The sequence below is a fragment of the Lytechinus pictus genome, chromosome 5, assembly GCF_037042905.1.
Source record: "Lytechinus pictus isolate F3 Inbred chromosome 5, Lp3.0, whole genome shotgun sequence".
Lineage (NCBI taxonomy): Eukaryota > Metazoa > Echinodermata > Echinoidea > Temnopleuroida > Toxopneustidae > Lytechinus > Lytechinus pictus.
In genome coordinates, this window is record NC_087249.1 from 19664584 (window position 1) to 19681676 (window position 17093).

The 17093-nt window shown below is 37.2% G+C and overlaps 1 protein-coding gene across 1 annotated transcript; it reads right to left on the reverse strand.

Moving 5' to 3' along the window:
* Window positions 1-11917: 11917 nt before the first annotated feature.
* On the reverse strand, window positions 11918-16839 carry LOC129260418 (slit homolog 2 protein-like). The gene has a single exon (XM_054898398.2). The coding sequence runs from the start codon at window positions 14709-14711 to the stop codon at window positions 12033-12035; it is 2679 nt and encodes an 892-aa protein (XP_054754373.2). The 5' UTR covers window positions 14712-16839; the 3' UTR covers window positions 11918-12032.
* Window positions 16840-17093: the final 254 nt, after the last annotated feature.

A 17093-nucleotide genomic window follows, 5' to 3' on the forward strand; every position in this document is an offset into this window, starting at 1 on the left:
GATATGAAAGTAGGAAATTATGGAAGGAATCAAACAAAATTACGGGTAGAGACAAAAAAAGTTTCTATCCTACTATCAAATTTGGATAGTGATAAATTAACGATTTTTTCATGAACGTTGGAAAACAAATTTCGGAAACTTTTAATCATACTTTATCGTGGAATCATCCAACCAGTTTCTAATCTTTTACCTTACCATACCAATTACTCCTGAAAACACTTATAATTTTTTCTCTCTTTTGTCTGATCAGAATAGTCTTGATATTTGGACTAAATACTTAATTACAGCTCCTTATATTTATTATTGTATTTGAATGACTTGTCAATGCAAGTAGTTAAAAGGGAAGTTCAACTCCAATTCTTATTTTATTTTATTTACAAACGATCGCATTAATATTAAGCAATATGCCTTCTTGCCAAATCACTCCAAATAATACTTGTTTACAGAGAACTATTGATAATTGGTACGAATCTTTTAATGAAAAAGAGAAAGTTGGTGCATGTTATCTTGATATTTCTAAATGTTTTGAATGTATCGACCATAACCTGCATGTATTTCTCTTTGACACTGAGCTCCTCTGGTTTAAAATTCCTTTCAGACAGAAAACAAGCAGTTTTTTCTCCAGGTAAACAATCTAAAACAAAATAAATATCTATAGGAATTCTTCAGGCTAGTATTTTAGGTCCCTCCCTTTACCTATTATAGGAATTGTACATGTAATATATACGCTGATGTTGTGGTAAGTATGTGTCTTATAAAGATATTAATGTCATAACATCCAAGCTTCAAGCAGATTTGAATACTATTAATGAATGGTATTACTGTAACAGATTAAGGATTAATGCGAAAAAAAGTAATGTTATGATTTTGACCAATAACGTAAGGAATGATAATGATCTTAAATTGAAGGTACATATTAATAATGAAGTACAAAGTATAAGATACCTAATTACCTATAGGCATCATGTTAGATTATAAACTATACTGGGATACTCGTATTACATATCTAATTAAATCTTTAAGTTATATAACTTATAAGATATTTACATATACAATAATGAAAATAAGTAAATTTTGAATAAAATACATAAATGCACCATACAACCAACATTTTATTATTCTTATTCCACAGGGGCCGCGGAACGGTTTTCAAAGTGGGGGAGGGGGGGGGGGGGCTGACCATGCAAAAAATCACAATCATATGGTATAGTATTTATCCTGAATAAATATGTTATAATGAATGAAAAAAATTAATAAAAGAACTCACCCCCCTCTTTCCGTCTCACTCAGTTCTTGATAAGCCGATTCATACTATTATCTAACGTAGATCTGAACTAAGTACCGGTAATGGGGTATATTGGATGTCATTAACAGTTGGATCTATCTATTGTTTAGATCTAGGCCTAGGATGGGGGGTCGGGTGTCCGGACACTTTATATTTTTGAAGCCTTCTTTTTTGTCTTTGGATTACACTAAAAAAATATGAATTCAATAGTTGTAATCATCTTCCATTTTGTTCTCTATAATATTTCCTTACATTTTGTACTAAAAATTGATGAAACTTCGCTTGTAAATTTTTCCAAATGACTTTCTAAATTGATCGTCCGGACACACAACCTGTCCGGACACACAACAACTGGGTATACATGTAGATCTCTTCGCGTTAATTCTAATTTCTATCAATTTAGGACCCCGCTGCACTGCCACTGGAAATGAGGATCCTGCACTTGAATAAGCTTTCGATCGATTGTTATCCCATTACCTGTTGTTTTTAATGGATAATGCTAAAGCCTAAGACTGTCTGTGTCTGTGTAGCCTAACTTAGGTAAATAGCTAGGCCCTACTAGGACTAGGTTACAATTAATTATGCCGAATAAAAGTTTAATTTAAAACCAGTCAGTCAATTATGAATTAGGCCTAGCCTAAGCTAGAATGATGAAACACTGGTACGTGGGCTGTAGCGAATGCAGGATTTTTGAAAGGGAGATCCGCCACTGGGTCATCAGGATTAACTTTTTAGATCTAAAGTTAGAATCTACCTCACCTCGAAATTGATGATGATGATGATCGAAGTGTCCAGAGGACCAGAGATCCCCCACAGGCAACGGTACCCCCGGTACCCCCGCCGTCCGCCGCGCCGCGGCCCTGGTGCCTGCCCTGGCCCTACCCCGGCGCGGCTGATCCACAAATTAGTAACGTTAGCAGCCAAGTTTACTTACAACATTTGCGGATAAAATACAGCAGCTCAAATTCAGCAAACCGAAACGATTATGAATATGGAACCATATGGCTCATATCGCCTTGTGCTTTCGAGAAATTGGGCTTGTCTGAGGCTGAGCTGAGTAACTGAAGTCTGAACTTGGCCCTGCCCCTGATAAACCGGACGTTCCATTTCCTTTTTACAGCTGTATGCGCGCGCACACGCGCGCATGATTTGCGCATGACGTCACAGTACATTAAGCACAATGAATGCTTCGGAATGATTTCGCACCATACGATTTTAATAGCAATTTGCCCTTTTTTCCAAAATAAAGGCTTGCAATTATCCAACATCCTTAGACTAGTATTCTTACATTAATTTGGAACCTCGAATCACTGGCGGAACCTGGGGGGGGGGGGGGGGGTGCACAGCCGGCCCGTGCGCCCCCCCCCCCTTTGAGAGGCACAATAAAAATTTGTAATGTAATAACACTAGTTGCCCCCCCCCTTTGAAAGCGAGAACCTATTTTTTTTTTTCCTTATTTTTGGGGCTCGTAATTTTTTTTCGTGCACGAAATGACCTTACACTTTGGAAAATGTGTCCCTTTTTTTGGAAAATCCTGGATCCGCCCCTGCCTCAAATAAAACGATACCCTTTCTCACATTTTCATAAAATAAGCAAATTGAGACTTGTTCCGAAATCGGATCGTGGATCAGTCTTCAGGCGTGCGGAGGCCTTTATATCAGCGCACATGAAGTATTATTATCTTTGCACTTTTCGGTATAGGGCCTAGGTTAGTTCAATTAGTTTATTTGTGGGTTTTTTTTTTCATATAAGGGCGATGAAGGCCCAACAATTATATTATTGTGCCCCAGACAGACTCTCTCTTTTTTCAGTTTTCCTACTGAGCTGAATAATTTGCTGAAATTCATAAATAGTTTTTAGGGATTTTAATACTATAAGAGACCATGGGTGTCAAACCCGGGGGATATCCTCACAGTATTTGGTAGGGGGTGGCATATATTACGTACCATGATCCCCCAAGAATTTACATTGGAACATTTTAATAATTACGATGAATTATAATTATGGCCTAGGAAACGAGTAGAAGTGGATGATCATCATGATTATTGTACATAATATTATGCATGAAAACCATCTTGTAATTGTTTAAACCGTCAGACACAGATGTTTGAAAAAAATACAGGATAAAAAAAATACAAAGTTCTTTTTTTTATTTTTATAGATAACATTTATTTTTCTTCAAAATTTACCCCTCCCCGAAAGCGAACGCATGGGGTGTTCACCGTTTATTTTACCACCATTTTGAATATCATTTCATTTTCGTTAGTATTTCGTAGGGTTCCAAATACGGGACAAAATGGGGTTCTAGTCGCAACTTTTTTCTTAATTAATAATAATTAACATCATTTATATAGCGCTTATCACAAAGAATGTCTCTAAGCGCTTACAGTAAACCGAATATTTTACTTCCAAGTCCGCAGTCATCTCCACATGTAGACTATACAACTCAGACGAATAGGCCTACCTCCAAAATATACCTCTGGACGAGTTAGGTTTTGTTCGAAATTGACTGACCTGTGATGATCACTGACCCTAATATTTGTCCAAATATTAATATAATTATAGGCCTACTACAACTGATCACCGGCATATACGATTTTCGTTATAGTTTAGGGAAAGCGTCCCAGAAATGGTACCGGTCCTTAGCCCTTTTTTAGTTGTCATAAAAATCTGCCCCTTAATTTTGACGAGCTTGTATTATAATTATATAGAGCTTATGCATATCTAACTCTATATGGTATACTATGCCTTTAAATGTGATATTATTACTTAAATGACAAATCCACTAGGTTTGAATAAAAAGAGAAAGTTATGACATTTTAAAGTTTCGCTTAATAAAAAAAAAACAGTTATATGCACATCATGGTCGGTATGCAAATGAGGACACTGATGATGTCATCCACTCACTATTTCTTTTGTATTTTATTATAATTATGAAATTATGAATTTGGGACACAAATTATGAATTTGGGACACAGCCTTGACAAGTTCAAGTCCCTTTTTGAACTTTTGCAGTGACCCATTTCCATTTGATTTTTTTCTGTATATGTGAAATCAATACCATTTCTGTGTTTGTATAAATTGTATTGTATCCAAATGTAAATATTGTAAATTTGTATGTAAATCTTGTAAATTTGTAAATTTGTATGTATGAATTGTATCTTTTTATCGAATGGAATGAATAAATCTTGAATCTTGAAATGTGATTTCTCCTCATTGTCAAGTGAAACAACGATTAATTCCTCCATGAACATGCGATATTATCATACAATATTGTTCAGTCAAGTTGGGCCTTATTGTCAAATCTGTAAAAAAGGGAAATATTGTATATTTCAAACAATAGAAAACAAAAGAAATAGTGAGGAAAGGACATCATCGACCGTCTCACTGAGTTGTGCATATCACAGTTTTGTGAAAAATAAGCGAAACTTTAAAATGTCATAACTTTTTTTATTTTACATCCGATTTTGATGAAGTTTTCAGCGTTATGCTAGGTTGATTTTTCACTATTTATTCAAATCAACATTTTTTTGAGGTGGACTTGACCTTTAAAGGGGTACTCCAGGCTAAAGATAATATGATTTATAAAGTCAAAAAGGGGCCTAAGCTTTCGATCCTAGCAGAATCTTCGTCGGAGGCAAAATGACAAACATATAAAGTGGAACAACCATAATATAGACCACAAACAAGCTACAGCAACACTAGAAACAAGGAGACAAAAGGGGCATTAGTGAGTAGAGAAGACCAATCAGGTTAGTGAGGGGGATGAAAGAAAAGGAGTAGGCAGACACAAAGGGAAGTTAGTGCAAGTAAGGCCAAGAGGGATTAAGATAATGAGGCAGGCAACATCAAACAGGATCTGGAACAAAACAGTGATAGAGGGATGAATAACTAGAGAATTAGTGAGAGGTGATGGGTCAAACAGGTTACAAAGAAAGGCTTAATAAACTGGTGCATAAGAGTGGGGTGAAAAAAAAAAGAAGAAAAAGAATGGGGAACAACTGATAATGTGCAAAAGACATATAAGTATATATGATAAAGCATTAAACAAACTAAGAGAAGAAGGTAAGTGTAAATACGTATCTATAAGTGATATGTATATAAATATATCCAAAAAAGAAATGTATATGAAAAAATATATAAATATATACACATATGGTGTAACTGATATGGTAATCCGCTAGGTGTGACGGGAAAAAACATAAGACTATATAGCAGGAAAGAAAAAAAAAACCTGTATGTGTGAAAAAAAGGAAGCAAATTGCCTAAAAAGGTAAAAGCAAATATAGAAGAGAGGGGGTGTATTATGAAGAAACCATAGTATACATGTAAATAAGCAAATGTGGTAAATCTGAAAGAGGTGAGTGGAGAAAAAACAAATATATATATGTATATATAATAATTATTATATCGCCTGAATAAGGAAGGAAAAATTGGAGCTGAGCTTGTATGAGATATGGGAGGAAAGTAGAGTAAGAAACTATAATGTAACTATTCAAAAGAGCTGAGGGGAAAAATTATATGTATATATAAATTGAAAGTGGATAGGAAAGAAAAATCAGTCGTTCCCCTCTTGGATGTTCAGGCCATGAGGTTGGGTGGTGCGAAGTCGTCTCATCCAGAGCTTCTCCCTGCTAGTACGGACTGAGTCAGGACGGGTCCCTAAAGATTCGATGCCCTGTAGCATCATGTCAGTGATGGAGTGGTTGGGGAGGTTAAAATGGCGGCCAACTGGAGTGTCCAGCTTTGCTGTGTTGACGGTGGATCTGTGCCCGTAGAATCGTTTCTTGAGTGTGGTCTTGGTTTCCCCTATGTATTGTACCCTACAAACTCTGCAAGTGATGAGATATACAACATTAGTGGGTGTGCATGTGATGTTGCCCTTGATTTGGTGAGACAGGCTGGTAGAGTTGCTGGTGAAAGTATCGCCCTCGTGAAGGTGTATTTCACATATGATGCACCTGTTGCTGGTGCATTTGAAGGTGCCATGCTGTATGGGAGAAGAATGGTTAGTGAGGGAGGGCACTTCAGCACGAACAATGAGGTCCCTAGCTGAGATTCGGTGGGCGTCGGTATGCTAGAAGGGGAGTATCGGGAACGGCCTGTTGGAGACGATCAGAAGTGTGTAAAATGTGGTGGTTATCAAACAGGATTTTGCGGAGAGGGGGTAGATTGGGATGGAAGGTGGTCACAAGCGGTATTCTGTCGGTGGTCTCCTTGTCACTTTTTGGTTTGAGAACTTCAGATCTGGGGAGAGAACGAACTTTGTTAATTGCCAGTTGGACTGCCCTGACCCCGTGGCCCCTAGCACAGAGATGTTTCTGCAGATTCCTGGCATGGAAGGAAAAATCAGGGTCCTCGGAGCAGATAAAGAAAAATTAGACAAACAAAACACTGAAAATTTGACCAAAATCGAACAAGAAATTACAAATTAATGACATTCTAAACATTTGCATTATTTCACTGAAACAGATCTCTGCATGTCCTCATGAATATTCGTGAGCAAACTGTTTGTGAAGAATTCAGGATTTGCATTTATGCAATTGTCTTTTGTGACGTATTATGACGATTATTACGTAATTTACCAAAGATGCGTCATCTAAGGAAAGGCCCTGCTGGAGTGCTGGTACGCGCAGTGCAATTTGTCATTAAAATTCATTTACCGTGTTTACACTTAATCGGCTTTTGGTTCAGAACCAAAAGCCGATGCAGAATCGGCTTTTGGTTTATCTTGCACTGCGCTTACACGCTGTTACAGCTTGCGATTCAGAACCGCGAGCCGATGCAAATGAAACCTGATACGCACACCAACAATATACGTCATAATAAAGACAACGCTGGATCAGTGCGCTTACAATTACGTCACAATGGTAAAGTAAATGAAACGCGCACAAATTGCCGATGCAGAATCGGCTTTCTGTTAACACGTAGTAAAAAAGCCGATTTTGCATCGGCTCGCGGTTCTGAACCTACTACTTTGTACCGTGTTTACACTTAATCGGCTTTCGGCTTTTTCATAGCGCGTAAACGCGAGTAACTTGCATCGGCTCGCGGTTCAGAACCGGCAATTTGCACCACCAAAGTAGTAGGTTCAGAACCGCGAGCCGATGCAGAATCGGCTTTTTTACTACGTGTAAACAGAAAGCCGATTCTGCATCGGCAATTTGTGCGCATTTCATTTACTTTACCATTGTGACGTAATTGTAAGCGCACTGATCCAGCGTTGTCTTTATTATGACGTATATTGTTGGTGTGCGTATCATTTCAGGTTTTTGCATCGGCTCGCGGTTCTGAACCGCGAGCTGTAACAACGTGTAAACGCAAACCAAAAGCCGATTCTGCATCGGCTTTTGGTTCTGAACCAAAAGCCGATCAAGTGTAAACACGGTATTGGTGGTGCAAATTGCCTGTTCTGAACCGCGAGCCGATGCAAGTTACTCGCGTTTACACGCTATGAAAAAGCCGATGCAAAAGCCGATTAAGTGTAAACACGGTAATTATGAAGTGCGCAAATTTGTTATGTTTTATATACTTACGCTATTTCTTACCAAAAAACAATGTTTTATTATTGAAATGCGCATTTTGATCACTTTTGAAATTTACATTAGAAGGCTGCCATTGATCTTAGACATTCTTCCGTTATTTGAGACTGAGCATTGTTTGATTAAAAGAAACAGGTGAATATTAATTCTCTCTTTTATGACACATTCCTATTGATTGACAATTTTTGCCGAGACATTTAATGATTTTAATGAGTATTTTGGACTTTAAAAATGAGAGAGTATTTGCAAGAGATTTATCATTAATCGATTGATTTGTTTCGTTTATTCTAGAAAAGCAACCATGAACGTGTAAAGGAGAAGGGTTACTTAAGTTCAATTTTGAAATGTCACCATTCCTTTGTTAGTTTTATTTCTTCTTTTTAATACATTTTTTATAGTTACATTGTATTTTATATAGTTTTTTATATTCATTTAGATTACGGATTAAGTTACAGGCTCATATTTAGACAAAAATAATTAAGTACCGGTACATGGAAACAGAATATCATATCATTTTGCTTGAATGTGTATTTTAGGAATAGTCTTTGTCTTTATGTTGAACTTGTCATTTTGTATTGTACAACGCCTACTTAGCTTGTTGTACGCGAGCAAATGGGAGGCTGAATGTCAAACATTCGTACCGTTGCACAAAAGACGTACCATCCAAAATGTACCGTCCAAAATGTACCGTTGCACAGCTTTAGGAGATGACGTCACAATACGATTCAATTAATGGCGCTCGGTAAAAATGCAGGTGCAATACGCGTATAGCCTGCTGGCTAAATGCGCAATGCTGCCCGAGGTGTTCGCTTGTGGGATTTTGCTTTTCGCTTTCCATATTTTGGCTCCCTTTTCATAGATTACTGCAGGAAAAACTCTTTGTTTTTTCATAAATTCGCTAAACTCCGAGGCGTTGTACAACACAAATAGCGAATATTCTTATTCGTGCAATGGTGCGAGATTTCGCATTCGGTGAAAGAAAGAAACACTCTATTCAACTCGGCTATCGCCTCGTTGAATAGAGAATCTTTCTTTCACCTCATGCGAAATCTCGCACCATCGCACTCATGCCTATTCGCTATTTGTATATTGTGAGATAGGAATGAAGTAAGTCGACTACACTCATTCATAGGTTGTGATTTTTATTAGTTTATCTCTTTGACATTGGCATTCAGGAGGCTGTATATAGCCTTGCGGCTGAGTTGCCATAAAGAAGGAATGTCAAAAGTTCTAGATTTGCACCGACAAAGTGAGTGACTTCTACGAAACTTAGGAAAGGTAGAGAGTGAAATTCCCTGTGGGGTGAAACTCGTTTTTGACAGTACTTCACTGTATTTTTGGAGAAAGAGCAACAGGGCCAGTTGCCGAGGGTGTCTGTTGACGGAGCTGGGGCTAGGTATATTGAATACTGCAGGCAGTTAGAACAGAGTGAACTAGATAATTTCAGGAGTGTTTAGAAAAGACTTGTTTATTTATTGAAGTGCAGAACTATAGAATTGAGTTATGAAAAGATACCAATTTATTTGGTCAATTTTTATGTGCCGATTTTTGGGCCTATTTTCTTCAAAAGATACCAATTTAATTGGTCAACTTTTTATGCCAATTTTATAAATTGGTTTATATTTTTTTCTGGATGAGTAATCATCCATTGCTGGGATTATTTAATATTGCATTCAAGAAATTACATGTAGGATGGGGGGGGGGGGGGTCGGGTGTCCGGACACTTTATATTTTTGAAGCCTTCTTTTTTGTATTTGGATTACACTAAAAATATGAATTCAATACTTGTAATCATCTTCTATTTTGTTCTTTATAATATTTCCTAACATTTTGTACTAAAAATTTATGAAACTTCGCTTGTAAATTTTTCCAAATGACTTTCTAAAATTGATCGTCCGGACACGCGACCTGTCCGGACACACAACAACTGGGTATACTTGATTTGAGCCTAGATATAGATTTATGTACGTAGTTAAGAAATAATTCAGCTGTACAGAATCAGATTGATGTATCATTTATTACACAATAATAAGCTTCCATCTTGGAGGCATTATTGGAAATTTAACGCAACATTTTCTGCTAATTTTCTTCTGTCTGGTATTTAGTTCAATTGTTTGCAGTTATGTGGTTTATGGTGATTTATGATTGTTGACGATGACTGTCTTATGTGATTGATTTATTGATTGATTGATTGGTCGATGTTTATCTATTTGATTAATTGCAGCACGTCTCTATATTGGAGACAACTTACCCGCCATTGAGCTCGGATAGGCTACCCGTGAACGCGATTGAGATTTGAGTATGAGTACATGGTTGTATTGTGGATATCTTTATTTACTGGAATTTATTCCAAATTATTCTGAGTTGCGGTCTCAGTTTAATCTCCCGCATGGTGGCAGCATTTACCAGGAGTTTTAGGGGGTTTCACGTTACAATATCATAATTTTATCCCCACTTATTCTTTTGTATTTTATGATATAAAGTTAGGCTTAGTATTGAGTTTTTCTTCAAGAACTAAAAAAGATTGGATTGACAACTGATTTAATGCATTAGATATTCGTTGCTACAACTTACTTCAATATGTTTGAGACATATCATTCACACATGTAAGAAAACATTTAGCAATTATGACTTAAGAAAAAATCATAAGGAAAAGAAAAGTGGGGATGTGACATCAGCTTTAAGGGGGTACCCGGAGGCACTGGCGGATCCAGGGGGGGGGGGGCAAAGCCGGCCCGTGCCCCCTTTTGAGAAGCAAAATTAAAATTTGTAATGTAAAAATTCCGTTAAAACAGGAGTTTTTTTAAAGTGAAGTTCCTTTTTTTCGGGGACAATATATCCTAAATTTTTGGTTAAAAACCTTTTTTTTTGCTTGTCAAATTTTTCCTCGGAAAAATCTGCCCCCCCCCCTTTAGAAAATCCTGGACCCGCCCCTGTCCGGTGGTAATGTATAATTATTTCAAGCTGAATATTTCAATTGAAGATTTTATTCATATTTCAATAAAATATAATAATTATCATAATGATTACCGATAATGATAATACTGATAACAGTAAAAGTAATAATAACGACAACAAAAATTTGCTTTTTAAAAATCTGAGAATTCAACGAAAAACTACTTCTTGGTCACCACCTTTATTGTATTTAATGGCTTTTATTTTTCAATATCTTCAATTCCGTAGCATAAAAAGTGAAATTTATACATAAATCAAATTCAGTGCATTGACATCTATAACACTATCACATTTTATTTTATTTTTTTCTTTCTTTTTGGAAGCGCTATAATTATAACGTATACCGATTGTTTAAATCGATTTCTTCCAAATTCTTGTCTCTGTTTACATTTTTCTGATATTTTCCTCGTAAAGACTATTGTTTCATTCAGATTTAACTTTTTTTTTGCTAAATGAATTAACGTTATCCAATTATATGATAAATTTCCCCTCTTAAAAAAAATCGCTCGGTCGCTAAGGTTTCTTGTATAAAACTCTAATTTACGGTAGCCTCACGGAACCCGTCCAGGTCGAATTTCGACACCCTAGCTGGCCCAGAAAAGAAATCAACACCCCTGTTTGTTCTGCAGGATTTGGAACCATTTTGCCCTGGCTTGTAACATTCTTTTTGCGCCACACTAACATTTTACATCACAATTAATGGTTCGGAAAGTTGCTGCCGAGCTTTTGAGCGACAGGTCTACACGGGCCTTTGGCACATGGCCCTGGGAAGCGGAGTGCTGAAGCCAAACACGGCTGAAGCACTCTTGAAAGCACCCTCAGGATTTTGTGTGCATGGGGGTAATGCGTATATTATACACCATAGGATATCAGGTTGGTATGCTGAATTTGAACAGCATCCCCTTCATTTTGTAGTGAAAACTTTTATCATTATCATTATTAAACTTGTCAGAAAAAACAGCACCCCCAGTTCAAAAATCGTTCCCATCCCTCTGCTTTGGTATGACTATATACATGAAATTAATATCATACTTGGTAGAAATGTGATGACGGTGATTGAATAATCATGTTGTATATGTTCGTTTATTTTCAAAGGTGTTTATCAAAAAAAAAAAATCTTTTCCACGTTGTTTTAGTTACGTTTGTCACTCTCAAAACCATTTTAATAATCGAAAAGACCCCAACCTATTTCCATAAATTAGCGATAAAACAAGTAAAAAAAACATGTAAAACAACTCTTTACCCAGACGCTATTCATTCGGGATCATATCATTCATTCTTAAATTAACTGTCAGGTTTTTGGATAGTTCATTCCAGAAATAGCCTTGTCCTCTCACATCTTCTGTCCAGTGGATATAAGGCCTGCCATCACTGAGATACAACCTCACCAAGAAGGGCAGTTCGTCATCTGGGATGTCTTCAAGAAAGACCACCAGAACGAATTCCGTCTGTGTGTCACTCACGTGGTCCATGGCCGTACGGAACTTGAGAATGAACCAGTGATCACGAACAGCAGCTCTACTGAGCACGATAACGGTCTTGTAACTATGGGTCACCACGTAATCTACGGAATCTAAGTAATGCATGCCTGGGACAAGGTCTTCATCACCAAACAAGTTCTTCTGAAACTGTGGAAGGTGTTCTTCGAGAGCAGGTCGAAGATGATCCTGAATCCATTCTTCGTCGCCGTCGTAGAAGATGACGTTCATATCATACTCATAGTCATCGTGCTCTCGAGCATCTTGCTTTTCTTTGTATCCCAGTACAGCCAGTCTCAAGAGAAATATTTTGTACTTCAACTGCCACTTGTTACGACAGACCAAAATGGTAACAACACTGAAACAGACCACTGCTAACGGAATTATTGAAATGATGCCAATGTTGGTTCTACAAAGTTTATCTGCATCAAAATCAAGAAGATTTTTCTCACGAAGATGGGCAAGAGAGGCTGACGAACATATGGTTTTGTCTATGTTTATCAAGTGCAGGCGTTTATTGACCCAATCAACCAGCCACTTGAGATCACAGTTGCAATTGATTGGGTTCTTTGATAGATCAAGTGATGAAATTGATGAAAACAACGGCTTGAAAGTGCTTTGGTTAAGACGTGTCAGTCTGTTGTTGGCCAATGAAAGACTGTGAAGCTTCCCGTTGTTAGAGAATGTTACTTCCTCGATGTAAGAGATCTGATTTCCATATAAGTCGATACTTTCTACTTGTTCCAACATATAGAGTACACCGCCATTAAGATGCTGGATGTTGTTTCCATACAAATCCAACTTTTGAAGCGATCTTAATCCAGAAAAAACGAGAGGGTGTAGTGTTTTGATGAAGCAGTTGACTAGGAAAAGCTCTTTTAAAGCAGAAAGTCGCCGAAATACCCCAGGCGGTATATCAACTATTGACAGGAATGGGTTATTACTCAAAATCAAGTAATTAAGATTCAATAACCCGTCGAAAAGGGACGTGTTAGTCGTCGCATCCCATATGTTAAACAGGCTAATCGCAGAATCTGCCATGTTTAACTTACTAAGGGATTGTAAATGTTGAAAGGATTCTCCAGGCCGCAAGGGGAGAAAGTCAGAACGAATATAGTTCATAGAAAGTGATTTGAGAGAAGGGGTTTTTAATGCTAGAACAGATATGCGACTTCCAGACAAGGAGACGGTGTGAATGCTGTCAAGTCCAGACTCGTCCGTCAGTTCAAAGACGGAAAGATATTTGTTTGAGCTCATATCCAAGGTTGTCAAATTCCTCAATCCACGAAATGTGTAGGCTGATATTTCTGAAATGAGATTTCCCATCAGGTAAAGCTCTGATAGTTTCAACGACCAAGTCTGATTGTCAGGATTTATTTGCCTTATTTGGTTCTCCAGTAATACCAGTACCGTCAACGCTTTCATACCCGTGAAAAAATCTGGTCGAATTTCTGGAATAGAGAGAGCATTTTCATAAATTCTCAATTCCAATACTTGTGTCAAGTTCGAGAAGACCATCGGATGAAGGCCAGTCAGGTAATTTTTTCCTAAGTCAAGAACGTAGAGGGGATAATCAAGCAGTGGATCGAAGATACCTACAGGAAAAGCACCAAGAGAACCTCTTAAAATCTTCAATTGTTTGATGCTTGATTTTGAAACTCCGAGGATACAGTTTGTCACAACGTCGTCACTCAAAGGGTAATCACCGAGTTCCAACGAGCGAACATGCAGCGATGAGATTACATCGGGGTCAACTGTTTGAATTGGGTTTCCCTTTAGATCTAAGGAAGACGTCTGGCACGCAAAAATGAACTCACTCAGTGTAAGGTTGTGTATTTTATTACCAGTCATCGCTACCGTATTTGCCATGCCACAGTAAGTTAAATTGACAGTGGAAATCTGGGTGAACGACATTTCTACCAGACCTAGATGTTGGCTATACTTCAAGATATCATTTGGCAGCGATTTCAGCTTAGATCCCACTAAATCAAGAATAGAAAGCCGATGAGACATCATGAAAACCCCTGTTTCTGGAAGCACAAGGTCAGGGTTGTAGTCAAGATAGAGGGATGTTAAGTCTTTCAGAGGGTAAAATGCGGCCGATTCTATTATTCTTATATTGTTAGATGAAATGTCCAAGTTATTGATAAGAGGGTATAATTCAAACGAGACATTCAAAAGCCTGGTGATATTATTATGTCCTAAATCAAGTACCTCGATATCCTGAGAAAGATTTTGAGGAACGCTGTTCAGGCCTCTATTTCGACAAGAAGCCGTTTTTAGTGTAAAGCTTTGGTCACATCCATGATTTCTTTCCTCCACATATTCCTTTGATGATCCTGTTGGTGATCTCGTTGGTAAATGACGGTCATGAACATTGGAAAGTTGAATGGACAAAGTAATCAGGAGACAAGCGAGGAGCAAGAAATATATTCTTGAGCAGTTTGCCATGATTTAAACTCTAGTTAAGCACAACCAGATAGTCCTTTGATGATATGCATCACCTTTGAAGGCAAGTTGACAGAATGGTTTTATGTATGTATTTGTTTATATAAAACATATTATCCTGCAGACGGCATAAGTCCCGATGATGAGTTGTGTTTAACATTTTAATTTCAATAATTAAAACAGAAAGTAAAATATATGTCCTAATGTAAACGAAAACCAGATTTTTATTCACGGCCTCCTTTATCCTTATTTAAATATGTTCTCATCGATACTTAATATGGAAGTGAAATACTATATACAAAAGTGTCTAATAGTTCCTGTTATCCTGGTTACTAATTGAATAGCACCGGACATTTCTCAAATGCTAATCATTTCCTTGTAGGTGTAATATTTCAACACTTCTCTTAGGAAGCAATGAATGTTATGGCACATATAAAACAAAATGCCCCCCTTTCAATACATTATAAAATGTTTGTTCAACATAATGCCACATTTTCGGTAATACTTCGGTTTGTATGCCATTTTGTTTGCAAATAGTTCATACTTTTTTGCACATTCATTACATTGCGCTTAATCCATCGGGGCGATGTATTGAGTGTTTCTAGAAAAAAAAAAGATGGTCATGATGGTTTGGAACTTGAGGCAATGCAGGGGCGTGGCTACCTGGGTCTTTTGCTATATATTTGGTGGTAAGAAGAGAACGGAGAGGGGACGGAGGCGAAAGGACAACCCCCTCTAAAAGGGCTTTTAATCTAATGTTCTAAAATATCTTTACTTTTAAAATATATTTATGATGGCAAATAAGCTTTTGCGCATCTAGGAATTTAAACATAATTAATATCGAAGAGAGCATAAAGGCAAGAAGAAGCCTTCTTTTTTTAATTTTTTTTAAATACAAAAAAAGGTCAAAACTTTCTTTAACAGGAGTGTAAAAAAGATCAGTCATATTGCCGTCCCCTAGCTCCCCGGTCAAACATTCTTAAGACCCCCAGATGCATCGCTCTAGAAAGGCAATGGGTACTTGGTTTTGTTTTGTGGTGTAATGAGGACATAGGGGAGGGGGATGACATAGCTATATACGTGAATGCATGTATGCCTGTGCATGCTTATGTTTAGTTACTGGATCTTTGATTTGGCTTTTTTCACAAAAAGTAGTCAGTAAACCACCCTTTTTGACATGACACATCCAGTTTTCTAAATTTCTATAGGGAAAGCCACTTTTCAGTAACTGCAAAATGCAGTATCTACACTGAACTTATTAGATTTCCCCATGGACAAACGCAGCATCTACATTTTGCACAAGTTGAGATATTAAGCATTTTATTTCAATCTATCGAACCCTCTCGAAACTATTCTCTTTCTCAAGTTTTCCTTTGTAATCAATTGCAGATTATGTATGTGCATATTTTAGGCCCCACAACTCCTAAAAATTTTGTTTTTGTTGTATTTTGAGATATTGACGTAAATGATTTGAAGCAATTGCTCAGTTTCCCCATGGAAAAACGCAGTATTTACAGATGGAGAACATGTTACACTTATATCTATTTTTATCATAAGTTACTCAGGCGATATTGCTTCACTACCAAGAAATGATTTGTCAATGTGTAATTCAAGGGGAAAGTAAAAGCTTAAAAACATGAAGGGTGACCTCTACCAACAAGGGCGCCCTCTGTGGTAAAGTCCAATAAGCCAGTTCGTAGTTCCATTCTGCGCATGATCAGAAGATTCTGCGCATGATCAGAGAAAGGTCATTTGTACTAAAGTGGCATGATGGTTTAAAATTTAATGAGATAAGCACCAACTTTGGTGTCTTGATTATTCATATATTCTTTTCAATTGTGTTTTTCATTTGCATCCACAAAGAAAAAAATGCGTCCACGACTGGTATTTCACTGCAGTTTGCCAAGTACATTGTACAACATGCTATAATATGCATTCAAAGTAGAAATGCAACAAATACCTTCATGGAGTCTTCAATGGTGTGCTATTCTAGTCACCTGGTATATTTCAATTTCTTCATCCTGCTATGTAAGGCATGCATATGTTATATCCTGCTTTGAAATCTGCCTATCATAATGAAATAAATGAAAGGTCATTTGACCAAAATTGTCCCTGATGTAACTACGAACTGGTCTATACTTCATGAAAAATATCCCATGAAGGTTGGAATTTTCCTACAGAGGGCGCCATATTTTGTAAAGGGTTCCCCAGTGTTTCATAAGCTAGTAAATACATCAAAATCTAAGAACAAACTCAAGATTTATGATAGATATACACAGCAACTCAGGAGACTTGTTCATTACAATCTTTACAAGAATGTTATGTATAATTTTTGACTATTTCGGCGGACTTTTTCACAGATGACGCCCTTGTAGGTAAGGGCGC